Raw genomic sequence first — 27,787 nt, 5'->3', positions numbered from 1 at the left:
TGTTAGCTTACCTTTCTTAATACTGGGGAGAGCTGATGAAGAGTGTGTATCTGAGAGCTGCAACCATGGGAGTGTTTTAGAACTCCATTCCATCATTCATGATAAAACCTGCACAAATTTCTATACTTAACCTCTTTGGGCCATCCTTATTAGAAAAGGAAGAGGCATCCTGCTCAAGGGTTTTACCAGTGCCTGGCACAGAGCCCTGTGCAGAGTTTAAATTCATTTATCTAATCTAGGACAGAAGTCAAAGCAGGAACTAATCAAAGAGGCTGGCATGATCTTTGTTAGATGTAGCCTCTTCTAAGTTTTAAGAGTATAATAATGTACACTCCAGGCATATACAAAATGAGGCATGCAATAATATTAATCTGTTAATGTAAAACTAGGACAAGAATCTAGGATACCTTTTTCTCCTAGAAAAAGACCACTATTTTAGGCATACTTAAACTGTCTCCTCTTTATAATGACAAAAATCAGTTTGCCTAGTTGATGCTACCGTATATTGTTTTCTGACGAATTTCTACATCTTACTTAACAAAAATTTAAATAGCAAATATTTTTCCACCATAATATTCCTTCATGTTTGGATGATAATACTTTTTATTTTTTAAGAAAGATTCCGTTTCCTACAAATAGCTATAGATATAACTTAGTGTCCACAGAACTTTTTTTCTTAATCTCCTTGGTAATCATCAGATCTAAGTTTGTCAATAAGGATTCTCACACAATAGGCAAAAAAAAAAGAAAAAAAAAACCTCCAGAAATGACCAGGTAGACGGAGGTTAATGCAAAGATATAAATCCATACCTGCGTTAAAAATCTGAACAATTAATTTTCTGGGCGCTTACTCGACTTTATTATTTGAGTATCTAAAAATACATAGCAACCGTCCATGAAAAACTGAGATAAATAATATAAATCAGAAACATCACCCACGACACTTTTCAAAAATTTTATCCACCATATACAACGCGATAGGTTATAAACAGAGAATACAGAAATACATATAATAAAACAGGGAGAGCATAATCACAGGGGGAAATGATTAGTTCTAACATTTATGTTCTCCCCATACGTCGTGAAAGGTCTCATATCTTAAATCAGCGAAAATAAAGGTTTTAGCCTGAACAGAAAGCTAGATAATTGTTTATCACACTCCAGTTTAACTAATCTCCACTAGGGAAGCTGTTTCTACCTGATTTGCTTGTTAACTATTTAACAGGTAGAAGATTCTGTCATGTTAATCCTAAGGAGTCTGGGAAATAACAAAACTTTACCCCCTAAAGTTATATATACACAAAATATACATATATGTAAAATCACAGCCATATTTATCTTTTATTTCCTCCCTTTAAGTCCCCACTTAATCTTTAAAAAAAGAAAGAAAGAAAGAAAACTACCAGAAAACTACAAAACGTTCTTTGATTTTGATTTGATTTTCGTCAGCCCAACCTCCTCCTCCCGAAGGAAATCTATATCTCGATGTATTTGATAACAAACACAAAGCACTGTGCGCAGCCTCAGACCGGGTGGGGGGCGGAAGAGCCCTTCGGAGAAAGCCCTCCTCCGTTAGAAACAATAAATAAGGGACCGAAGCGATGCACGTTCCTTCACACACGCCCCAAAACGCACCTCGGCGAGCCTCGAGTGAGGGAAACAAGTCGGGCAGAGCTCCGAAAACACCTCTCTCCCTCTCTCTCCCGTAACCTCCTCGAGACTTGGAAACTAAGAGAGATTTTTTTCTCCCCTTCCCGCCCTCCTGCCCACCTCCAACAGACCCTGGAGCTGGAGCCGGCGAGCCAGACTCGCAGCGCGCCCCCGGCCGCTGCGACAGGAGACAGCCGGCGGCGGGCCGGCCCCGGAGAGACAGCCCAGAGCCGCGGCCCCGCCGCCGCCGCCGCTGGCCCGGTCGCCGGGGGTCTCTACCCGTTTCCCGCCCCCCCAGCCCGTCGCAGGCGACGTCCGGCCGCCCGGCTCTCAGCCCTGACTCTCGCCTTTCCACGCCCCCGCCCCCCCTCCACCCCCGCAGAGGAACAAAAGGAGGGTTCAGCCGGGTCACCGCTAGGCCGCCGAGGGGGCGGCGGCGCGGACCCCAGTGCGGCCGCCCCCCACACAAAGGGGCTGCCCACCCCGGGCGCAGCGTCGGCGCGCTCGTCCCCGCCCCTCGCACGGGCTCTCACCCACCTGCAGGTGTCTGTGCGTCTGTCCATAGGAACGCGGGCAGCGAGGGGGGCCTGCGGGAGCCGGGCAGAGCGGGCTGGACGGGGCGGGACGGAGGGGAGGGACGGAGTGAGCGCGGCCGCGGGGCCGGGGAGCGAAGGCAAGTGGAACAGCGAGGGCCACCGGCTCGCCACGGACAGCGGGGAGGGAGGGCGGGGGACGCCAGCCTGACTCGGCCGACCGGCGCGCGCCGCTCCGTGCGCCCCGGGCTCCGCGCGCCGGGCTCGGAGCGCGGCGGGCAGGCGGGGGGCGGGGCGCGGGCGGGGCGGGGCCGGCGCGCGGGGCGGGGGCTCGGACCCCGGGCTCCAGCCGGCACCGGAAACGCGCCGTGGTCCGCGAGACCCACAGGAAGTGTGTAACGGCACCTCCCACGACGCGCACCGAGCTAACGGCCGTCGCTGCCCGGAGGCGGTGTGCACCGACCTTCCTACTACACACACGCGCGCGCGCCCGAGCTCGGTCTCCGCAGCCCGACAGGTGTGGGATCCACGATCCCCACTGAGTTCTCAAGTGGGCAGCACCCCTTTCTGTCACACTTCCCGGGCCAGCGGTCTCCGCTGCCCCTCGGAGCTCTGTACAGCTGCACCCTAGAAGCCAGGATCAGAGCTTGCAGGACACTCCGTTGGTCAGGCGTGTGACATCTGTTTTAACGCGCTGAGTGGAGTCACCTCTACACCCAGGCATTGGCAAGAACACCTCCCATCGACAGATGTGCAACCCACAGTCACGTTGCGTGGTGGAAGTTTCTAAATCCAACTAAAACCACACGCACCCATCCCGTGGAGGGAGCCAGATCGCTGAATAACACCTAAAACACACTAAAACCTGGGAAGCATACAGTAACACCACCTGCACACCTGGGCACCAGGGAGGTAAGGCTGGACCAGGTGCCCTCCACCTTCATTTTATCTAGCAAACGTGGCACGAACTATGTGCTTGGGGTTCACACTAAGTGCTTAGCGAATACTGATTTACGTAATCCCAAAGATGCCACGAAGTGGGTGGGGTTAGCACTGCCACTTTCTAGAGGCGACACAGAGATCTTAGAAATCAGCCCCAAATCATATAGTAGCTGGAGGAACCCAGATTCATCCCAAGTAGTATGCCTCCGTGCTCTTCTCTTCCTACAGCACTGTCTCCAAAATTATAATAATGATAATAAATAGCGTTTAAAGCATATCTGATTAGCTGTATGTAGTGCTACTCTTGCCTGGAAAATCCCATGGACGGAGGAGCCTGGTGGGCTGCAGTCTATGGGGTCGCTAAGAGTCCAACACGACTAAGCGACTTCACTTTCACTTTTCACTTTCATGCATTGGAGAAGGAAATGGCAACCCACTCCATTGTTCTTGCCTGGAGAATCTCAGGGACAGGGGAGCCTGGTGGGCTGCCGTCTCTGGGGTCGCACAGAGTCGGAGACGACTGAAGCGACTTAGCAGCAGCAGCAGCAGTACTTACATCTTGACCTCATCCCAACTGTGACAGGGAAGCCGCAGTCCCTCCTACCCTGAGGTAGGTGAGAGGAAAGAATATGACTGAGCAGGAAAAGAGTAACTTCTGAACAAAATAAAAAGGATTCGTAACACCTTTGTCTGTAAACATTCCTCCTGGTCAAGGCTGAATTTAAAAATCTGTAAAAATTTTTGATAAAATAATGTGTCCAAAGAAGCCCCAATTAATTGCCACATTTCAAATACATAATCCTGTGGAAAAATGGAAACCCTGTGCACCGTTAGTAGAAATGTAAAATGTGTGCAGCCACAATGGAAAATACTAGGGAAGTTCCTCAAAAAACTAAAACTGGGGGCTTCCCTGGTGGTCCAGTGGCTCAGACTCCATGCCCCCAGTACAGGGGCTCTGGGTTCAATCCCTGGTTGGGTGGCTAGAGTTCCACATGCAGCAACTAAGACCTGGTGCAGCCAAATAAATACAAGATACACAAAAAGGAACTTACCAAAAAAAAAAAAAAAACAAAGCTGAAAAACTAAAAATGTAATAACATATGAACCAGAATTCCCACCCCTGGGTGTATATTCAAAAGAATTTGAAGCAAGACCTCGAAGAGATATTTGCAACCCATGTTCACTGCAGCATTATTCACAACAGCCCAGAGACAGAAGCAGCCCAGATATCCATGGATGGATGAATGGGTAAACAAAATGTGGCATATACATATGGTAGAGTCTTATTCCGGAGAAGGCAATGGCACCCCACTCCAGTACTCTTGCCTGGAAAATCCCACAGACGGAGGAGTCTGGTAGGCTGCAGTCCATGGGGTCGCTAAGAGTCAGACGACTGAGCGACTTCACTTTCACTTTTCACTTTCATGCACTGGAGAAGGAAATGGCAACCCACTCCAGTGTTCATGCCTGGAGAATCCCAGGGACGGGGGAGCCTGGTGGTCTGCTGTCTATGGGGTCGCACAGAGTCTAACACAACTGAAGTGACTTAGCAGCAGCAGAGTATTATTCAGCCTTAAAAAAGAAATCCTGTCACATGCTACAGCATAGATGAACCTTGAGGACACTATACCAAATGAAATAAACCAGTCACAAAAAGGACAAATATTTTATGACTTCACTTGTATAAGGTACCTAGAGTTGTCAAAATCATGGAAACAGAGTATTGTGGTTGCCAGAGACTGAGGATGGGAATATGAAAAGTTACTGTTCCATGTAGAGTTTTAGTTTTGCAAGATGAAAAAGTTCTAGAAATCTGTTATACAACAGTGTAAATGTAATTAAACCACTGAACTGTACGCTTAAAATTGTTAAAAAAATAAATTTTATATTATTTGTTTTTATCACAATGAACTTTTTAAGTGCAATCTCACTTGTTTCAAGGATATTTCCATCTTGATGAGTTTTTTAAAATAATGCATGCTTCTAGCTATGATGAGGTACTTGGTTGAACCAAGTAACTCTCCCCGCAAAATACTATAAAATGTGCATTAAAATAAAAAAGGCTGTATAAATCTGTTATATAGCAACCACCCAGGCAGCCAAGGGTTGAGAGTCCCAAAAACCCAGCAAGAAGGGAAACACACTAAAGTGAATACTCCATCCTCAGCTACCTTTCCTTCTCAGAGCTTTGTTGATGTGTGTCTAGAAGTATAGAAACCACACAGAGGCACCCTAGTGCTCTCAACAGTCTGATTGGGCTGGAGATACACATTTTGGAGATCAGGTCTATCAGGGCAGCTTGGACTTGAGAGGCTAAGAGTCCAGAAGAAAGGCAATCACAGTAAAAGGAGTCAATCATTGTCATGACACCCCACTCCAGTACTTTTGCCTAGAAAATCCCATGGACGGAAGAGCCTGGTAGGCTGCAGTCCATGGGGTCGCTAGAGTCAGACATGACTGAGCGACTTCACTTTCACTTTTCACTTTCATGCATTGGAGAAGAAAATGGCAACCCACTCCAGTGTTCTTGCCTGGAGAATCCCAGGGACGGGGAAGCCTGGTGGGTTGCCGTCTATGGGGTCGCACAGAGTTGGACACGACTGAAACGGCTTAGCAGCAGCAGCAGCATTATACATACCATTTCACCTCAAAGTATTTGCTGATTCCTAACTTGTTCATGGAAGAGTCAAGAAGTTAGGAAATAAAGCAGAAAGCAGTTCGTTAAGAGAAAAAAAAATCTAAATCTTTCGCCATCTCAAGTTGTATCACTGGTAAGAGAATTAAAAAACAATTTATTGAAAGGGCAAAAGTATTTGCAAATACCTGAAAATGACATATATCCTGAATATATATCAGTTCAGTTCAGTCGCTCAGTCGTGTCTGACTCTTTGCAACCCCATGGACTGCAGCACGCCAGGCTTCCCTTTCCATTACCAACTCCCAGAGCTTACTCAAACTCGTCCATCAAGTCGGTGATGCCATCCAACCATCTCATCTTCTGTTGTCCCTTTCTCCTCCCACCTTCAATATTTCTCAGCATCAGGGTCTTTTCCAGTGAGTCAGTTCTTCACATATATATATAGAGCTCCCAAAATTCAATAATAAACAATGGAATATAATGTGGGCAAAGGTTTGAGCAGACACTTCATCAAGATATACACATGTCAAATAAGGACATGTAAAGTGGCTCAGATGGTAAAGAATCTCTCTGCAATGCGGGAGACCTGGGTTGAATCCCTGGGTTGGGAAAATCCCCTGGAGGAGGGCATGGCAACCCACTCCAGTATTCTTGTCTGGAGAATCCCCATGGCAGAGGAGCCTGGTGGGCTACAGTCCATAGGGTTGCAAAGAGTCCAACACGACAGAGCAACTAAGCACAGCAAAGATGCTCAATTGCATCAGATTTGGAAGTTAAAATACAATGAGATACCAATACATACTTATTAGAATGGCTAAAATTTTAAAGACTGAATATATCAAGTGTTAATGAGCATGTGGAGAAATAAAATCCAATACATTATTAATGAAATGTAAAAATAGTACAACTGATTTGGAAAAAAGTCTGCAATTTCTTAGAAAGTTAAATATACAGATACCATATGATCCAGCCATTTCATACCCAAGAGAATACAAGGACTCGGTACATGAATATTCATATCAGCTTTATTTTTAATAGCTAAAAGCTGGAAACTACCCAAATGTCTATCACCAGGTAAATGGATAGACAAATTGTGGTATATTCCTATAATAACAAACTACTCAGCAGTAATAAGAAGGAATTAACTATTGATATAGATAATGACAAGAATAAATCTCAATCGTGCAGATTGAAAGAAGTCAAACAGAAAAGAATATATACTGTATGATTCCATTAAAATAAAATTCAAGAAAATGCAAACACTTGTTGTGTCCTCACTTGGTGAAAGGGATCAGCTAACTCTCTGGGGTCTCTTTTATAAGGGCACTAATCTTTATCACGAGGACTCCCACCTTTGTAACCTAGGTGGCACTGCTGCTGCTGCTGCTCAGTCATTTCAGTCGTGTCCGACTCTGCGCAATCCCATAGACGGCAGCCCACCAGGCTGTGCTGTGCTCGGGATTCTCCAGGCAAGAACACTGGAGTGGGTTGTGGTAAAGAAAGCCACCTGCCAATGCAGGAGATACAAGAGACGTGGGTTCAACCCCTCCGTCAAGGATCACTAAAAAATACCCTGATGCTGGGAAAGATTGAGGACAGGAGGAGAAGGGGGCAACAGAGGATGAGATGGTTGGACAGCATCATTGACTCAATGGATATGCGTTTGAGCAAACTCTGGGAGATAGTGAAGGCAGGGAAGCCTGGTGTGCTGCAGTCCACAGCACACAGTTGCAAAGAGTCACGACTCAAGAGTCTGAACAGTGAACAACAACAAAAAGTACGAGCGTTTAAAAAAAAATAAGTTTTGCTTTTTTAAAGAAAGAAATGGAACAAAGCATGACCCTATGTGACTGTCCCAGGTACAAAACTTTCCTGTGTTCAGTAGGCTTCATTCAGCCTCCTTGACCTCTACTGAATTACAAAGGGCAGATTCAAACCGTTGCTGATCAGAGAACGGAGGGGAGGTGAGGTGAGGTGCAGTAGTCAAGAAACAATAGTGCCTGGTGGTCCAGTGGTTAGGACTTCAACTTCCAATGCAGGGAGTTCAGGTTTGATCCCTGGTTGGGGTGCTAAGATCCCACATTCCTGGAGGTAAAAAAACTAAAACATATAACAGAAGCAATATTGTAACAAATTCAATAAAGACTTTAAAAATGGTCCACATCAAAAAAAAAAAAAAATCTTACATAAGCAATAGTACCACCTTGGGGCAGGGTCCTGGTTCCTCCTCAAGGGATACATCCTCAAGGGATACATATATAACAATACTTTTGATTTTACTGCAGGAACTAAGGCTCCCCCTCCCAGGTGGAGAATGGTTAACTTCAGGCTCACCTCAAGATTCCTGACACACCTCCCTGTTACCTCACTACCAACTAATCAGAATAAGGTCACACACCCTGCAGCCCTCACCCCAAAGTTTGCCTATTAAAAACTTCTCCCTGAAAATAATTGGGGAGTTTGGGTTTTCTGGGCAGGAGCCACCCGTTCATTCTCCTTGTGTGGGTGACCCTGTGATAAACCTTTTTCTTCTCCAAACTCCCATGTTTCCGTTTGTTGGCCTCCACTGTGGGTCAGGCACAGGAACTTGTGTTTGTAACATAAATACAAACGAACTATTGTATTACTTTGCTAGAACTACAATAACAAATGCCACAAACTGGGTGGCTAAAGCAACAGAAGTTTCTTCCACTTCTGGAGACGCGTCTGAGATCAAGGTGTCAGTGGTTCGGTTTCCTCCGGGGCCTCTCGCCTTGGCTTGCGGGTGACTGCCGTCTTGCTCGCCCCCCATGGTCATTCTGTGCCTCCCTGGTTTCTGTGTTGTGTCCAAATTTCCTCTTACAAGGATACCAGTCAGAATGGATTATGACCCACCCTAAAAGCCTGGTTTTAACTTAATCGATTGTTTAAAGGCCTCCAAACACAATCACGCTCTAAGATTTTCAGGGTTAGGACTTCAGTATATAAAGGGGGCATACCATTCAGCCCATAACCATCTATTTTAATATTATCATTTCAAAACACTGTGACCAAGTGCATGCTTCTGGAAAGAAAGTATTTTATTTTAGAATATCCTTACATAATTTAAAATAGGATCTATACTGCAATTAGTTGAATTATATCAATAATATTTTCCTATAGGTAACTTACATTTAGAAAAGTAGTTAACAAAATGAAAAAATGTTTTTAATTCATATTCACAAACAGTATTTATTAAGTAGTCTATTATATGATTTCTCTGAAAATGCACTATAAAAGATCTTCTTTAAAACAAATTTTTAAACCTAAAATATCATTAGTATACAATCCTAAACTGAAAATTTGAAAACAGTCTAGTCTCATTTTACACAGGAAGAAGATACGAAAAGAGTTAATGTTACTGCCTGACCCTGACTGATCACTAATAATACTTTTCCTAGAAGATGATGGTATATGAGATACAAGACTACTTAATGATGCTTATGTCTAGTTGGATAGCTGTTTTAATTACAATTTCAAATCTTATAGATACAGAAATTCTATTTTTTTTCCAGAACAAACATGCATATCCTTGTAATATAATGGGGATGAAAAGAAACATTCAGTTTTAACTGTTGAGGCCTTTTACTTTTTGAGCTTAGCAGTCAACATATTTTCTTTTCTCTTTATAGCTTGGAGTTCATCTGATTCATTAGCTTCTCCAATTTGATTGCCAGGGCCATGTTTCCTTTAATCTTCAATTTTCCTGACATGAATGCCATTGTTGGTTTTAGTTTCCCTAAAATGAGAAAATGAGAGAGGAAAAAGCAGCATTAATGCCCGTAGGGATATACCACTTCAAGAACATGCATTATAAAAAAGAATTTCTGAGTTCTATAAACCTCTGAAGCACAAAAATTTCTTTTATACCATTTTTTTTTATCAGTGTCTTGGGAATCCCAACTCCTCGATTTAGATTTTAACAGTATCTTATAAGAGATAATATAAAAACAACAATCAACAAAAGATGTCAAAAAGCTGCAACATTTATATGTTAGATACACAACACTAAAGAATAGATGGCCCTCAAATGAGTTGTAGTAAACAAATACTACCTATTTTAATTAATTTTTCAACCTTTGTAGTTCATTAAAACTCTTAATATTTCAAATTTAGATTCAAAAACTCAAATGGCATAAATGAGTATAACAGTTTTAAGAAATGACAGTAAAAGTATAGATACAAAGTATGTCTCAACAGTATTTTAACCACAGAAATGCCAGAATATAAAATGGAGAGCATTAAAACAGAATTGTAGGCAATAATAACATATAATAAATAGGAGCTCCTGGAGGGACAGAACTTTGTTTTTGCTTGCTGCTTTCACTTCCCGGTCTTTTCACTGTTAGGCTTCAGCTAAAAAACTGCTCCTTGCTCTCTCACTCTCTAGTAAAACCCACCATAGTCCACAGCCCCACTCATGCATACACAGCTTCCAATCAGCTTTACAGAGCTTTGCCTGTAAAGATGCTGCTGCTGCTGCTTGGACATCAAATGGAGACAAATATCTCTGATATATATATATATATAGATCACTCCAAACCAAAAACAGATGAAAGCAATTTGGGGGAAACAGACTGCAGGCGCAGGAAAAATGGAAAAGTAGTAAATAAACAAAATTCATGTCCTCATTGATAAGAGAAGCTGTAACAATGTATCAAGAACTGGATGCTGGAAGAAAGGGTCTGGGAGGAGCAGAAGCCCTGGAAAGGGAGAAAAAGAGGAGGGGATGAAATGCAGGAGAGAAAAGAGGAAGGAAAGGAAGGGGGAGAAGCAGGTGAAAGGGAACAGAATGGAGTAGAGTGAAGAAGAAGAAGGGGACAGTAAGAACAAGAAAGAAACTGAGAAAACGTGAGTGAACTCTTGGAAATTAAGATTTTGATACATCAACAATATTAAAATGTAATAGAAAGGAGACACTTGCAATCTTCTTCTGATCACAGCAGTCAGTCTCTTTATTGCAATACTCCTCCTCTCACTACTAAAAAAGCCTCTCTCCACAAACTAGTCCCCCCATACACACAATAATCTTTTCAGAAGAAGTCTCTCCTTACTATCTACATATACATGTAAAGTGAAAGTCGCTCAGTCGTGTCCGGCTCTTTGCGACCCCACAGACTATGCAGTCCATGGAATTCTCTAGGCCAGAATACTGGAGTGGATAGCCTTTCCCTTTTCCAGGGGAGCTTCCCAACCCAGGGATCGAAACCAGGTCGACCGCATTGCAGGCAGATTCTCTACCAGCTGAGCCACAAAGGAAGCCCAAGAAGACTGGAGTGGTTAGCCTATGCCTTCTCTAGTGTATCTTCCCAACCCAGGAATCTAACTGGGGTCTCCTGCATTGCAGGCGGATTCTTTACCAACTGAGCTATCTACAGATATATATGTATATATATGTAAAGGAATACAAAGGAAAGAATAAGAAGGCCTTAAATGTGAGATGATTATATCAGAGATATAATATTTCCTTCAGAATGTGAGAAGTGAGAAAATTGAGAACTAACAAAGAAATAATATAAGATACATTCCCAAAGAGCCCATCAACTATCCAGGAAGATGAATGAAAAATGACCAGACCACCTAGGATCATTGTGAAGTTTCAGAACACTACAGAGAGAGAGACCGTTTTGATTCCAAAACTTTCAGAAAGAGGAGGAGTTGATACAAAAGATTAAGAATAAAGAATAATATCAAATCCTCCATGGTAATCTTAGAAGATGGAGCAATGACTTCAAAATTCTAAGGGAAGATGAATTTCAAGCGGGAAATCTCTACCCAGAAAATAATCAATTCCACTCTTAGGAATCAACCCAACAGAAATGAAGATATATATCTATACAAATATGTGTATGAAAATATTCACGGCAGCATTATTCATAATAGCCAAAAACTGTTTGAAAGTGAAAGTCGCTCAGTCTTGTCTGATTCTTTGTGACCCCATGGACTATACAGTCCATGGAATTCTCCAGGCCAGAATACTGGAGTAGGTAGCCTTTTCCTTCTTCAGGGGAGTCTTCTCAATCCAGGGGTCGAACCCAGGTCTCCCGCATTGCAGGTGGATTCTTTACCAGCTGAGCCACAAGGGAAGCCCAAGAATACTGGGGTGGGTGGCCTATCCCTTCTCCAGCAGATCTTCCTGACCCAGGAATAGAACCAGGGTCTCCTGTATTGCAAGCAGATTCCTTACCAACTGAGCTATAAGGGAAGCTGTTTAAACAACCCAAATGCCTGCCAGCTGGTGAGTGGATAAGTATGAGCTATATCCATATAATGGAATATTATTCAGCAACGAAAAGGAACTGAACTATTGATACATGCTACAACATGATGGATGAAGTAAAAGAAAATGAAAGACTATATTGTTTAATTTCATTTATATGAAATGTTCAGAAACAGCAAATCTATAAACAGCAAGTCAGTGTGGGCTGGCTGGGCAATAAAGAGGAACTGACTGCAAAGAGACAGAGAATTTTGGAAGGAGTTATAGAATGTTCTCAAACTGGATTATAAGTGATGTTGTACAATCCTATAAATTTACTAAAAATCATATACACTGACAGTAAGTGGATGTTATGGTATGTAAGTTAACAAAACTGTTAACAAAACTGTACTTTAACAAAACTGTTCTGAAAAATACTGCTAGTAAGCACAATCTTTTGTCACCCTGTTTGTTTAACTTATATGCAGAGTACATCATGAGAAACGCTGGGCTGGAAGAAACACAAGCTGGAATCAAGATTGCCGGGAGAACTATCAATAACCTCAGATAGGCAGATGACACCCCCCTTATGGCAGAAAGTGAAGAAGAACTAAAAAGCCTCTTGATGAAAGTGAAAGTGGAGAGTGAAAAAGTTGGCTTAAAGCTCAACATTCAGAAAACGAAGATCATGGCATCCGGTTCCACCACTTCATGGGAAATAGATGGGGAAACAGTGAAAACAGTGTCAGACTTTATTTTTACAGGCTCCCAAATCACTGCAGGTGGTGATTGCAGCCATAAAATTAAAAGACGCTTACTCCTTGGAAGGAAAGTTATGACCAACCTAGATAGCATATTCAAAAGCAGAGACATCACTTTGCCAACAAAGGTCCGTCTAGTCAAGGCTATGGTTTTTCCAGTGGTCATGTATGGATGTGAGAGTTGGACTGTGAAGAAGGCTGAGCGCCGAAGAATTGATGCTTTTGAACTGTGGTGTTGGAGAAGACTCTTGAGAGTACCTTGGACTGCAAGGAGATCCAACCAGTCCATTCTGAAGGAGATCAACCCTGGGATTTCTTTGGAAGGAATGATGCTAAAGCTGAAGCTCTAGTACTTTGGCCACCTCATGTGAAGGGTTGACTCATTGGAAAACAGTCTGATGCTGGGAGGGATTGGGGGCAAGAGGAGAAGGGGACGACAGAGGATGAGATGGCTGGATGGCATCACTGACTCGATGGACGTGAGTCTCAGTGAACTCCGGGAGTTGGTGGGAGTTGGTGATGGACAGGGAGGCCTGGCGTGCTGCGATTCATGGGGTCGCAAAGAGTTGGACACGACTGAGGGATTGATCTGATCTGATCTGATCTGAAGCACAATTTTATATGTATGCGTGTGTGTGTGTGTGTATTTCTCCTCCCAAAATACTAATCAGGTAAATCTTGTACAATTTATTTTCTTTCTGTTATAATGTTTTACCATACAGTGGCCTCTACTGGCCAAAAGGAGAGATTTTGATATTAATAACACATCCAGATTAGGTCACAGACATGGCTATGGTTTCTTAAAGGAAAATGCTTACAATATGAGGCCTAAATTGCACCAGTTCAAAGGAGAGTAGATGGGATAAAGAGTAAGAATGAAAAGACGTAAGAAACAGAAACAAAGCTTATCTGTTCCCAATCTGAACTGCTGCTATAAATCTTGTAAGAAAAAAAAAAAAAAAAAATATATATATATATAAATTACTCATTTAGCTGACTGACCTCCCCCAGTCAATCCAGGGGCACGTTCACAGAAAGACATAAATGTAAAGTTCACTGTTACAAGTTTATTTTACATAAATAAAATGTAAATTAAAGAGGTCACTGGACTCTTTCTCCTCTGAAGGGCAAAATACCATAATGATTTAGAAGAGTAAGAGCTTGGGAGTTAGCTTGGATTCTAATCCTAACTCCAACATTGACTCACCCACCAAGTGACTCTGTATTTATTATTTAATTCATCAATACTTTAGTCTTTCTTTTTATAAAATGGAGACAATCTTTTATCTCAAGCCATTATTGGGAATATTGCTTAACTCAACAGTAATCATATACATGTGAGCTATAACTACTTGTGAAATGACAATAATATTTTTTTAATTTTTAAATATTTTTAAGTTCAAAATATTACGTATTTATAAGGTTCAAAATCTCCAAACATTTACTGAGCATCCAAAGCACTGTGTTTAAGCCCTACAGGGAAACAGATTTTGAAATACTAAACAAACACTAAAGAAACCATTAAAAATGATTACAAAGATAACTCTTCATTAACATTAAAAGATGTTGTAATAAGTGAAAAAGGTTACCAAACAATGATATAATCATGTTTTTATAAGCACACATACATATTTATATACATTCTATATATATATATATATATATATATATATATTTTATATTTATAACATATCCACTATATAGATTAGGTCACAGACATGGCTATGGTTTCTTAAAGGAGAATGCATTTAAACCAAACATATTTTGCTTAAACTTTAAACCAAAAATCAACTGATGGTCGTTCTTCAGTAGTACAATAAAGATATTTTTATTTACTTTCCTTACTCCTAAGCATATTTTCTAATTTTTGAACCACGAATATTTAGCATTACTGTTTAAAAAATAGGGGCAGGGAGCAGATGTTGAAGAAACCTCAGTCATTAGTAACATCATACACATCAAACACAAACTGGCTCTGATAGTATGTAGGCCATGAGCATCCCGGGCTAGAAATGGAAAACAAGATTTACACACCGCAGAGTACATTCTGACTGACCTTCGATTTATGAAGGTTAAAAGAGAACAAAGAATAACATTCATAACTCAAATGAATCTGTAGGATCTTGAGGCTAAAATGTTATAATATTTTTGTTTAAAGTGCTACTATTTCAGTATTTGAGCTGGTGGCTCAGATGGTAAAGAGTCTGCCTGCAATAAAGAAGCCCCAAGTTCAATCCCTGGGTCTTCTTAGGTTCAAACCCGGGAAGATCCCCTGGAGAAATGGCAACCCACTCCAGTATTCTTGTCTGGAAAATCCCATGGATGGAGGAGCCTGGCAGGCTACATACTATGGGGTTGCAAAGAGTAGGACACAACTGAGCAACTTCACTCTATAAGTACATGTGTTAATTAACTACCCATCTGGAGTTGTGTTGCAGAGTAGAAAATAGAAAAGATTACCCTAACATTTTTCTAGTACAATTAAAGATACATAGGCAGAATAGAAAATGATGTACAAGCTTTTCTTGGTTATGGATTCCTCAGAAACAGGGTCACTGGGCCATGGGATATGGCTACAGTTTCCTATTACAGTAGCTGGCAAGACTGAAGCATGATCTTACTCTCTATAGATGAGCTGCAGCTAAGTTCAGCACCTCCCGTTTCCAAGCTGTTATTGGAAATGATATCTTAGTCCAATTGGCAGAAATGAAGTCTACCTAGGAGTTCTTCTGATTTCTCTCTCAGTTCCCAATACTGTCTTATTAGCTTTTCAGTCATGAAAAAAGAGTATTTTCACATCTGTGCCCCATTGTTGGATGAAGTAGAAAGGTCAGTAGAGGTAACAGTAAGAATCACCATTCCAAAACTATGTACTCTTCAAATCAACAAATAGTCACTAAGATTGCACTGCTACAACATGTTTGAGTCTTGATTATTTGAAAAGGGATAAAGTAAAATGTAATGTAAAGCAGAATATTAAAAAGCAGAGATATTACTTTACTGACAAAGGTCCATATAGTCAAAGCTATGGTCTTTCCAGTAGTCATGTATGGATGTGAGAGTTGGATTATAAAGAAAGCTGATCACCAAATAATCGATGCCTTTGAATTGTGGTGTTGGAGAAGACTCTCAAGAGAGAGTCCCTTGGACTACAAAGAGATCAAACCAGTCAATCATAATGGAAAGCAGTGCTGAATATTCTTTGGAAGGACTGATGCTGAAGCTGAAACTCCAATACTTTGGCCACCTGATGTGAAGAACTGACTCATTAGAAAAGACCTTGATGCTGGGAAAGATTGAAGGCAGGAGGAGAAGGGGACAACAGAGGATGAAATGGTTGGATGGCATCACCGACTTAATGGACATGAGTTTGAGCAAGCTCAGGGAGTTGGCAATGGACAGGGAAGCGTAGCATGCTGCAGTCCATGGGGTCACAAAGAGTTGGACGTGACTGAGTGACTGAACTGAAAGAAAAATGTTAGAACAAAATTTTTCTTGAGCAATCAGTCAACTAGTAAAATTTAAAAACTCACCTGAAAACATTTTTACAAAATCATCAGTAGACATACTCATTACCACATCTGCCTGATCAGAAGGCTCTCCATATCCAACATTACCACCCTTGCTTTTAAGATCAAGAAACCATGTTCCACCATCTTCACCTACACAGAAAACAAAGATATAGAAATAAATGTCAATGAAGCTCTGTTCTTCTTAATAACTGTACAGTTAGAATAATCATACATAATGCTGTTACCCAGGCTGAAATTCCCAGGCCTCTATAAAATTCAATATTTAAGAACTTATTATGTGCTAGGCACTAGGCTAGGCTCTGAACACTCTGCAATACATGGTTCATGCAAAAGACGAAATAGAGGGCAATGTGGAGTCAGGAAAGTTCAGCCAAAGCAGAGATTTAAAAGTTAGGTAAGAATTTGCTAGAAGAGGAACTGAAAAAGTACAGAAGATAGAAAGAGAGTGGATGGTGGCCTCCGATGAACTCATAAGGCAGTCCCTGTCTTTATTCCATGGGATATACCATGGAAGGAGAATGGCATTAGGTTTGCACTTTACAGCAGTGTAGAGAATACTATGTTAGAGAGGGATAAAGAGGATGCAGAGGGACTTTCCCGATGGTCCAGTGGTAGAGAATCTGCCTGCCAATGCAGGGGACATGGGTTCAATCCCTGGTCTGGGAAGATTCCACATGTTGCGGGGCAACTAAGCCCATGAGCTGCAACTATTGAAGCCTGCCTGCCCTAGAGCCCATGCTCCACAACCAGAGAAGCCAGAGCAGTGAGAAGCCCACGCACCGTAATTAAAGAAGAGCCCCACTCGGCACAACTGGAGAAAGGCCGTGTGCGACAGCGAAGACCCAGTGCAGCCACACATAAAGAGAGGATGCAGAGGACAGTTTAGGAAGGGACTGGGGCTGTTCAGGAGCTTGAGGCTGTATGCCTGGGTCAGGATCACAGCAGTGAAAATGGGTAAAAGTTGGCATATGTGAGTGAGAACTTATCAAAGCAGTGCCACAGAATTAGGTAACTGATTGCATATGAAGAGGGAAAGGCAGGGAGGGTGCAGAAGAATGATTTACTTTGCTAGTTTTTGGCTTGGGAAGCTGGATAAATAATGGTGGGTTGTTTTTTTTTTTTTTTTTTTTCTGAGAGAGGACTATTGAAGAGTAGATTTAACAAGTAGTGCCAAAGGCGGGTATTGGGAATGGTGAATTATTATGAACATTTTCAGACTGAGGCATCTTTGTGATAGCTGGGTGAAAATGTCACATGAAGTCTGACCAGGCTAGAAAGAGAGATACATAAGGAAGCAGCTCTGATGGTCACTGAAGCCATGTGAGTGGTTGGGGTTTTCCTAGACAAAGTCTGGAGAATACAAAGAATTCCAAGACAGTGACCTGAAGAATATCAACATTTAAGAAAAGGATGGAGAAGCATGTAGCACAGGAGACTGACAAAGCATGATTACAGACAGAGAAGAAAAGCAAACAGACATTTCCAGAAGGAAAGCGTGGTCAACAGTATCCAGTGTTGCAGAGTGGTGACAAGGCAAGAATGACAAATGCCCATTGGTGACAAAAAAGTCACTGAGGACTTTGGTGAGAGCAAATTCAGGGGATGGAAGAAAATGACACCAGAGCAGAGAGAGTTGTACGTGAAAATAAGTTTGGCTCTGAAAGGGAGAAGAAAGATGGGGGGTGGGCAGTGTGATTGGAAGGGTTGTATTTTTTTTAAAGATAGAACAGACTTTGGGAATGTTAAAAAGCCACTGGGAAGGAGGCTTCAGGACAAACAGGTGAAAGAGACAACACATATTCCCTAAGGAGGCCAGAGAAAAATGGGATCTAGAATTTTGCTACTCAAAGTGTGATCCACGAACTGCAATACTGTCATCACGTCAGAAATGCAGACTTCAGACCCTACCTCAGACCTACTGAATCAGATTCTGCATTTTAGCATGCCCTGCGGGGATCAGTATGGATCTTAAAGCTTAAGATGCACGCATCTGGAGTTGAGCTCGACCTGCTGGGAGAGGAAGATGAGAGGTCTATCGGTTTGGTATCAGATGGCAGGAAGCCAAATAAATTCCTATCCGTTGGCTTCCCTTATCTCTGTGAACGAGGAGGTGGGATTATCTGCAGAAATGTGCAGGAAAGTGGTAAAGGGAGAGAGAGGAGATTTGAGGAGCACTGAAAGGTTTAAAATAGTCACTGTGGAAAATGAGGCAAGAAGCTGACTATGGAAACAATGAATTCTGATGTACTGCTTAGACCCCAGGTGCAGAGGGCCAATGATGAATTTTTATTGGTACAGATTCACTGGTGGTGTGACTCCCCTCCCCACATTTTCCCAGCAAGACTTGGCAGCCTGGACTCGAGTGTGGAGCAGGCAGATAGTCTGATCATCCAGGACTAGGATTTTGATAGTTGGTGACACAAGCAGTAGGTGAGGAAGTTCAGGATACAGGCAAGACAGTGACTGAAGCAATGGACTGTGGCTTCTAGGGAAAGGAAGTAAAAACAAGAAGATGCAGATGGATTAAGATAAAGTAGAAGTGATAAAGGATAAAAGAATTGGTAATGTCAAAGTTTGTGTGCAATGGGACTGTGATAGCTAATTCTTAAAACTATCATTAACATGTATTAAAACTGTACTGAGAAGAAAAATATTGAGAGATTTTAAAAGCTGACTGCATTCAGACTGATCAGAATAATCTCAAAGATTAAAAAATAGCAAGAGCATTCCCTGGCAGTCCAGTGGTTAGGACTCAGTGCTTATCACTGCTATGGGCTCAGGTTAAGTCCTTTGTCAGGGAAGTAAAATCCCACAAGCCGTGTGTGGTACAGCCCAAAAAATAAAAAAGGCAAGGTGCCCATGGTTAATAAATTACTGTATTATACTACCTGTCTTCTAAATAAGATTTTCTCTCAATTTCATACACCAAGATGTTGTATGAAAGGAAGTAAGACTGGAAGTATCTATGAGGAAATTTTATTTTACATATGTCCATATGCACTGATATTAACTTAAAAATACAAATAAGAACTACAAAAACAGGTAGAAAACAAGTGTATCACTTATATGTGAACTACCAGTTTAAAACAAGTAGATATAATTATAGGTTGACATATAGGAACCCCAACATAACCACAAATCCAAAGCTTTGATGTTGATGGTTTAGTCTCTAAGTCATGTCTGATTCTTGCAATCTCATGGACTGTGCCTGTCAGGCTCCTCTGCCCATGGGATTCTCCAGGCAAAAATACTGGAGTGGGTTGCCATTTCTTTCTCCAGGGGATCTTCCCGACCCAAGAATCAAACCCACGTCTCCTGCATTGCTGGCAGATGGTTTACCAACTGAGCTTTGACAGACGCAAAAAAACCAAAAAGAAAACACAAAAATACAAATCAGTAGTTATCTGCTATTCTTAAATGTCTACATTCTAGGGTAAAGAATTCTGGATATAGCCATCTATCCAGGTGATTACTACCGGAAGCTGATATACTTCTATAGAAAATACCCTACTTTGTTTCAATAAAAGCTACAGATTACCAGAAGTAACCGTTACCTGAGAGTTCAAACTGATAGAAGGCTTGAGTGGCTTTAACAATGTCATCACTGAGCGAGTCCTTAACAATTCTGAATGTTTCCTCCACAGCTCCAGAACGTGCTTTTGGTGGTGGCTGCGTCTTCTCTTCTTTCAATTCTGGAACAGCACCTATAAAATGTTATTGATGTGAGTGCTTTTAAGGCCCAGGCAATGTAAGGTGCCACACAAAATTAATTAATTAGCAGAACAGACTTGCTACCATTTGACCAAAATGACCTTAAATATGTTCAATGGCATCTTAAAAGCACAAATCAAACATATGGAATGACAACCAAACACATCAGTTATGACTGCAAATCTAAATGGTTTATACTCTTCAAGTAAAAAGCTCTCAAGATTAGGTTAAAAAAATTACAAACTATACAGTGTTTATAGTAAATAGATCTAAACAAACTACTGGAGTTTTAGTGGTAACAATTAATCACTCCTTCATCATCACCTCTGAGTTCTAAAACCAAATGAGGAAAGAACACCATGGAGTCAGAAAGATGGAGATCAGAATATCACTATATAAATTAGTGGAATTGAACTGGAAACTGCAGCTTGAATCAACAGCCAAGTGAACTCCTCAACAATTTTACCTCTAAATTAAACTTATTCACCTAGTCTCTTCATCCCTGGGTTGGGAAGATGCCCTGGAGAAGGGAAAGGCTACCCACTCCAGTACTCTGGCCTGGAGAATGCATGGACTGTATAGTCCATGGACTGTACAGCATGGACTATACAGTCCATGGGGTAGCAAAGAGTCGGACATGACTGAGCGACTTTCACTTTCACTGCATCCCTGGATTGAACCTGCCTCCTCCTTTCAGGGAATGGAAATGCCTCTTTAAGTAAAAATCATGTAAAACCTGAGAATATCCTACTCTGAAAGAAAGAAGGCTCAAAATGTCTTAAATCACACAAACTCATTACTTTTCCCAATTTCAGTCCAATTGGTCCCTCCCACTTGATGAAGAGAGAGATCAAACCACGTATTAGTTTCATGAAGGCCCCACTGCCTAGAAACCAAGGCCATGGGAATACAGGTTGCAACATTTTGTATTCACTTAAACCACTGGCAATGACCAATCGGCATACGATGGACCAGGGGAGAAGATCTGCAGTGCACAGGACTGTTCGTATCCCTTAGTATGAAGCTGTCCCTCAACATGAACAAGTCTTTATTTATCCTCTTGGAATCATTTGTGGGCAGTTTGGCTGCACCCAGAAACAGGTGAGAGTAATTTGTTACTTAACTCAAAGGACAATCTATACTTTAGGCTGAAGATCAGTTCTCCATCTATTTCCCAACTCAAATTATACCTAGTCATATTGCCCAATCGGAGAAGGCAATGGCACCCCACTCCAGTACTCTTGCCTGGAAAATCCCATGGTCAGAGGAGCCTGGTAGGCTGCAGTCCATGGGGTTGCAAAGAGTCAGACATGACTGAGTGACTTCACTTTCACTTTTCACTTTCATGTATTGGAGAAGGAAACGGCAACCCACTCCAGTGTTCTTGCCTGGAGAGTCCCAGGGACAGGGGAGCCTGGTGGGCTGCCGTCTATGGGGTTGCACAGAGTCGGACAAGACTGAAGCAACTTAGCAGCAGAGGCAGCAGCAGCATATTGCCCAATAAAACTCACCAAAGGCTATTAAATAAAATCTAATCAGCAGCACAAAGATATACCTAGGACAATATAATCAATTAAAAGTATCTTAAATTTGTTGAATACAAATTACCTTCCATTATGCTTCCACAGACAAATTAAAAAAACAGTAAAAGCCTTTTCCTTTTCTAAAGTCCAGCAGATTTTAAAGGTGGAATACTTAAGATCCAAGGACTAAGGTATTATTATTTAGAAGCCAATTAAAAAATTCAGATATATATTTCAATATTTAATGCTGACAGCGCAGTGAGGGAGATACTCATATACAACCAGTATTTATAATTCTGGAAGGAAACTTGGTAATATGTGTCAGGAACCCTCCCATTGCCTGATCATCCACTTTTAGTGATCTACTAAAAGAAAATCCTGTAACATTTATACAATGAAACAATTATGAACCACTAAAATAAACAGTACATTCATACAACAGGACATTCACTCAACACTAAGTTGCCATTTCAAAAATTTGTTTTTGAAAACATGGATAATAGTCAGGATATAATATTAAGTAAAATGAAGCATATACAATTAAATACAATATGATCCAATCAGGTGAAATATATATTTGTAGATATGAATTTTAAGTTATAGTTTCAGAAAATGTAAGTGACTGGAAACAAATAAACCAAGACACAAACAGTATTTATATTTGGATGGCAGGTTACACATGGTTTTTGAATTTTTCTTCATTCTTTCTATACTAAGCTTTTTATATATAAATTGATTTAAAATGATATCAGAATTGATTAAAGTACATTACAAAATCTCTTGGATGTGGACAAAGTTATATTAAGGGGGTAAATGCGCAGTCAAAATAATTTTATTATTTTTAAAGAAATAAAAATAAAGTATTAGCCTAGCAAGCATGAAAAGAACAAAAATATGCAATCTGAAAAAGAAAACAGAAAAGAAAGAAATAAAGCAAGAAAATTTTAAATTAATGAATCAAATGGTTGCAGAATTTTGTGAATATACTAAAAATTACTTAACTACATACTTTAAGTATGGGCCTTAGAAAGCATCACTATGAACAAAGCTAGTGGAGGTGATGGAATTCCAGTTGAGTTATTTCAAATCCTGAAAGATGATGCTGTGAAAGTGCTACACTCAATATGCCAGCAAATTTGGAAAACTCAGCAGTGGCCACAGGACTGGAAAAGGTCAGGTTTCATTCCAATCCCAAAGGAAGAAAGGCAATGCCAAAGAATGCTCAAACTACCGCACAATTGCACTCATCTCACATGCTAGTAAAGTAATAATGCTCAAAATTCTCCAAGCCAGGCTTCAGCAATATGTGAACCGTGAACTTCCAGATGTTCAAGCTGGTTTTAAAAAAGGCAGAGGATCCAGAGAACAAATTGCCAACATCCGCTGGATCATGGAAAAAGCAAGAGAGTTCCAGAAAAACATCTATTTCTGCTTTATTGACTATGCCAAAGCCTTTGACTGTGTGGATCACAACAAACTGTGGAAAATTCTGAAGGAGATGGGAATACCAGACCACCTGACCTGCCTCTTGAGAAACCTATATGCAGGTCAGGAAGCAACAGTTAGAACTGGACACAGAACAACAGACTGGTTCCAAACAGGAAAAGGAGTATGTCAAGGCTGTATATTGTCACCCTGCTTATTTAACTTATATGCAGAGTACATCATGAGAAATGCTGGGCTGGAAGAAGCACAAGCTGGAATCAAGATTGCCGGGAGAAATATCAATAACCTCAGATATGCAGATGACACCACCCTTATGGCAGAAAGTGAAGAGGAACTAAAAAGCCTCTTGATGAAAGTGAAAGAGGAGAGTGAGAAGTTGGCTTAAAACTCAACATTCAGAAAACAAAGATCATGGCATCCGGTCCCATCATTTCATGGGAAATAGATGGGGAAACAGTGGAAACAGTGTCAGACTTTATTTTTCTGGGCTCCCAAATCACTGCAGATGGTGACTGCAGCCATGAAATTAAAAGACACTTACTCCTTGGAAGGAAAGTTATGACCAACCTAGATAGCATATTCAAAAGCAGAGACATTACTTTGCCAACAAAGGTTGGCCTAGTCAAGGCTATGGTTTTTCCAGTGGTCATGTATGGATGTGAGAGTTGGACTGTGAAGAAGGCTGAGCGCCAAAGAATTGGTGCTTTTGAACTGTGGTGTTGGAGAAGACTCTTGAGAGTCCCTTGGACTGCAAGGAGATCCAACCAGTCCATTCTGAAGGAGATCAGCCCTTGGATTTCTTTGGAAGGAATGATGCTAAAGCTGAAACTCCAGTACTTTGGCCACTTTATGCACAGGGTTGACTCATTGGAAAACAGTCTGATGCTGGGAGGGATTGGGGGCAGGAGGAGAAGGGGACGACAGAGGATGAGATGGCTGGATGGCATCACTGACTCGATGGACGTGAGTCTCAGTGAACTCCGGGAGGTGGTGATGGACAGGGAGGCCTGGCGTGCTGTGATTCATGGGGTCGCAAAGAGTCGGACACGACTGAGCGACTGAACTGACTGACTGACTGTCTGACATACTTTAAAATGATGAGTTTGGAGTATATGTAGATCATACCTTAAAGTTGTAATAGAAGTAAAGAATCAGTAAAGAAAAAAGCAGAAGTATGAAAAATGAAATAAAATTTAAAACCTGGTTCTTAAGAGCAAAAAATAATAAAATACACTAAAATTGAAAACTTTCTAGAAAACTAATCCAAAAAAAAGGAGAGAAAAATAAACTCAAAAGAGGGATAAATAAATAAAATAAAAAGGGATAAAATAGACAAAAAACTTAAATTATAAATGAATACTACATGACAATACTTAAATAAATTTTAAAACTTTAAATGGCTGGTTCTGGGTTTCTTCATTTAAAAAAAAAATCATTAATTGACTGAGAAAGTAAAAATATTTTCAAAGAAACAACTTCAGAAAAGACTCAAATGACTTAGTGAGACATTTCAAACCTTCAAGAAAAAGAACATGGAAAAACAAAGTTACCCTAATTGATGCCATATTCAAAACAGAACAAAAAATAAAACATAGGAAACAATAACAAAAATTTAGACATTAATCTAAATAACTGATGAAAAATCTTAACCAACATCTAACATCTTACTTATGGATAAAATCTAAAGATTTTCTCAATAAAATTAAGAATAAAAGAAGAATACCTAAAACAAATAATTTCAATAAATATTTCCAAATGCTTCTGGAAGTTTGAGTCAGTAATATTAAGATACATGCCAGAAATAATCCTGTAAGATACTATTATATGCAGATAATAAGTGTGACCACTTAGGAAATTCAAGAAATTACTCAATGATAATTATACCAACTTATGCATATAGAGAATTTGCTATATAAAATTCACAACATGATACTCTATCATACCTAACCTCATGATACTTGTATAAGGAAAGTAAGAGATGAGAAAACTGTTTCAAAGAGCTGAAGTGACTTGTCCAAGGTCAGAGACAAAAGTAGCAGGGACAGGACTCGTCCCCAGATCTGTCTTACTCCAAAGTCTATGCTTTCAGTAACTGTTTCTCTATGAGAAACTATTAGAAGTCTAAAACAAAACAAAACAAAAACTCATGAAGGTGACCAGATATAAAGTCAATACAAAAAGTTAGTTTCTCCTTATTGTTTATAACATATCTTGTTTCAGAAAGCACGTCAGTATGCTTAATAAAATAAACGCAATTCAGGATTAAAGTAAAAAGAAGTGAGTGAGGTTCTAAAAATGGCAACTGAAATACCCACCCAAGGTTACACAGCAGTAAGTGGCACAGCAGGAATCCCAACCCAGGCAGTCTGACTGGGTAATATTCCTCCACATTGTGTTCTATATCTAACTATGTAATTTTTATATAGCCAACATACAGGCTGGGCATAGCACTAAGACAGAAACTCAGCAGAACTGGACCCAGCAGAGGCTGCTAAAACTGCAGAAGGCAAAGACATAGGCTTGCTTCATGTTTCTGGAGGCAGGAAACATATAGGGATGTATTTGGTTTTAGAAGGCACATCAGACAGAACTAAGTTTATCATACAATTACTGTTGGAACACCTCTCTTACTAATAGGTGACTACTTTAGGTGACTTGTCCATTAATCAAGATATATCATCTGTATCATCTGAGGTGCCAAAGAGATGGCAATGAAAACTTCAGGGTAGTCTTGAAAGACACTTGCCAAGGGATAAACTGCATCATTTATCACCTAGACTATTTAAGCAGAGCATGATGACTACACAAGAGAATAAAACTATAGGAGACAAACAAACCATAGTATATTTCAAAGGGACAGTCAGTAGACAACAAACATGGAAACTTTTGGGAAGGAAATGAAATCAAGTTCTCCTAAAATGAGTCTAGTAAGTTATGACTAACCTCTATATCCAAAACTTCATTCCTTTGCTTGTTTCCTCTGATCTCAATTCTGTGCTAACTGAATACCAATTAACTAGAGTTGACTAAAATTCCTGTTGTTGGTAACATCACTGATGTATTAAAAATGCTGCTGTAGATATCACTAACACACGAGATGAGCTAACAGGCCTCTGAGCCATGGACCACCTGGCCAGAGAATCCTAAACCAGAGACATCCTGACTCCCAAAACTACAACGTAGAAATGTCACAGAGGACTTCCCTCGTAGTCCAGTGGTTGAGAGTCTACCTGCCAATTCGGGGGACACAGGTTTGATCCCTCATCTGGGAAGATCCCACATGCCAGGGGCAACTAAGCCGGTGTGCCACAACTCCTAAGCCCACTCTCTAGAGCCCACACACTGCAACAAGAGCAGTCACTGGAATGAGAAGTCCATGCATTGCAATGAAGAGTAGCCCCATTCACCGCAATTACAGAAAACCCAAGAGCAGCAACGAAGACCCAGTGCAGCCAGAAATATTAACTAATTTAATAAAAAGATTAAGCTGGAAATAAGGTTTGGGACTAAAATGCATTGCAGTAAGGTTCTATAGGTTTGCTAAAGGTACAGAAGAAACGTTGTCTTCAACTTTCTAACCGCATCTAAAAAATCTATGGTCACTTAGGAGACTCAGTCTATAATACAAAAATAAGGTGCGGGTCCAGAGGAAGCGCCACTATTCTTGTTAATAAACTACGAGAGAAATTCTAATGGGTTTTCACTGAAGAGTGTTTCTTCTGACACCTTTCAGTAAGTTAGTGGCATAATGCCAGAACACAAAGATTAAAATGTAAACTCTGGACCAATTTAAGGGAGCTGTTGTTTCTAAATTAAAAAAGGAAACAAAGAAATCCAAACCTCCTTTGAAGTTAATTTCACAGCACAAACTCTGTGAATGGTGTCAGACGTACTATAACGTGACACATTTTCCCTCAAAATAAAATATCAACACAAAACACCTAAAAAGGGTGCCAAGGAAAAGAAATAAAACTGTTAAAAAGTGCATTTTAAAGACAACTTTTTTTTCCTTAAATGAAAAGAATATAATAAAAACTTCCTACTAATAGAAGGAAAAAAAAACACCTCCTCTGCTAGAATTAACTACAACATTACTTGTCTAGTTTAAATTACAAAAATAGGGAATTCCCTGGTGGTCCAGTGGTTAGGACTCGGCACTAAGATCCCTTAAGCCGTATGGTGCGCTGCCCCCAACTTCCTGCCAAATACGAAATAGTTTAAAAGCAGAAACGTACAATTCTACATTTTGGGAGATATACGTAAGCTAGTAACTTTATTTTCCCACAGAAAATCCAGTCTACATCTTACCATATGAGTCTGCTTTCTTTGTAACCATAGCTGGCTGTTCATCCAAGAAGAAATCTGGTAACAAAGGATGGCCTGAAAAATTGATCCCCAAACACTCAGGTTAATGGAACAACTTCTGCATTCAGATTTTAACATCTGTTTAAGAAAAATTATATGTTTTTATTACACTGATCATTCTGGAGCTGTGGAAAAGACTCCCAGGAGGAATATCAAACTCTGACCTTCATTAAGCTAAAACTCTTTTCCAGTAACGTAGTTATCCTCCTCTCCTATGGAAAATTTCATCTTTAAGATCCAACCAGAGTTGATAAGCCCTAAACTGCTCTCCCCAGAGCTTTCTACCCCTTCTCATCTACTCATGCAACCCTTCTGTCCTACCTCCCTCCAAAATACTCAGGGCTCATTTCTTACCTGGCCCCCTTAAGACAAGGGGGTTCCTCATTAAGAACTTGGTTTCCATCTCTGTCAGTGTGTGTCTGTTTTTCCCTCTCAGAAGATTAAAAAAACTGGAGGGCAGGGATGCAC

General features: G+C 40.7%; 2 protein-coding genes across 12 annotated transcripts in view; both read right to left on the bottom strand.

Moving 5' to 3' along the window:
* KIAA1958 (KIAA1958 ortholog) overlaps window positions 1-2,449 on the bottom strand; it is a 129,811-nt gene extending 127,362 nt beyond the window's left edge. For all 7 annotated transcript variants that reach the window (XR_015132137.1, XR_015132135.1, XM_086315970.1 and 4 more), the window contains exon 1: window positions 2,188-2,449. The gene's annotated coding sequence lies outside the window, so the exon portion shown is untranslated. The remainder of the gene's footprint in view (window positions 1-2,187) is intronic.
* A 6,352-nt stretch (window positions 2,450-8,801) lies between these two features.
* Window positions 8,802-27,787, bottom strand: part of HSDL2 (hydroxysteroid dehydrogenase like 2) — a 60,711-nt gene continuing 41,725 nt past the window's right edge. For all 5 annotated transcript variants that reach the window (XM_086315984.1, XM_086315986.1, XM_086315981.1 and 2 more), the window contains 4 exons: window positions 27,263-27,334; window positions 19,829-19,978; window positions 16,275-16,403; window positions 8,802-9,520 (listed from right to left, as the gene is read on the bottom strand). In XM_086315984.1, coding sequence (XP_086172110.1) covers window positions 9,408-9,520; window positions 16,275-16,403; window positions 19,829-19,978; window positions 27,263-27,334 — 464 coding nt within the window. In that variant the 3' untranslated portion in view covers window positions 8,802-9,407. The remainder of the gene's footprint in view (window positions 9,521-16,274; window positions 16,404-19,828; window positions 19,979-27,262; window positions 27,335-27,787) is intronic.

Source organism: Bos grunniens, chromosome 8 (genome assembly GCF_055505025.1).
Source record: "Bos grunniens cultivar Pamir isolate PY7600 chromosome 8, Bosgru_T2T1.0, whole genome shotgun sequence".
In the NCBI taxonomy this organism is placed as follows: domain Eukaryota; kingdom Metazoa; phylum Chordata; class Mammalia; order Artiodactyla; family Bovidae; genus Bos; species Bos grunniens.
Note: the sequence above shows the minus strand (reverse complement) of the source record. Positions and strands in the feature narration are given on the sequence as shown.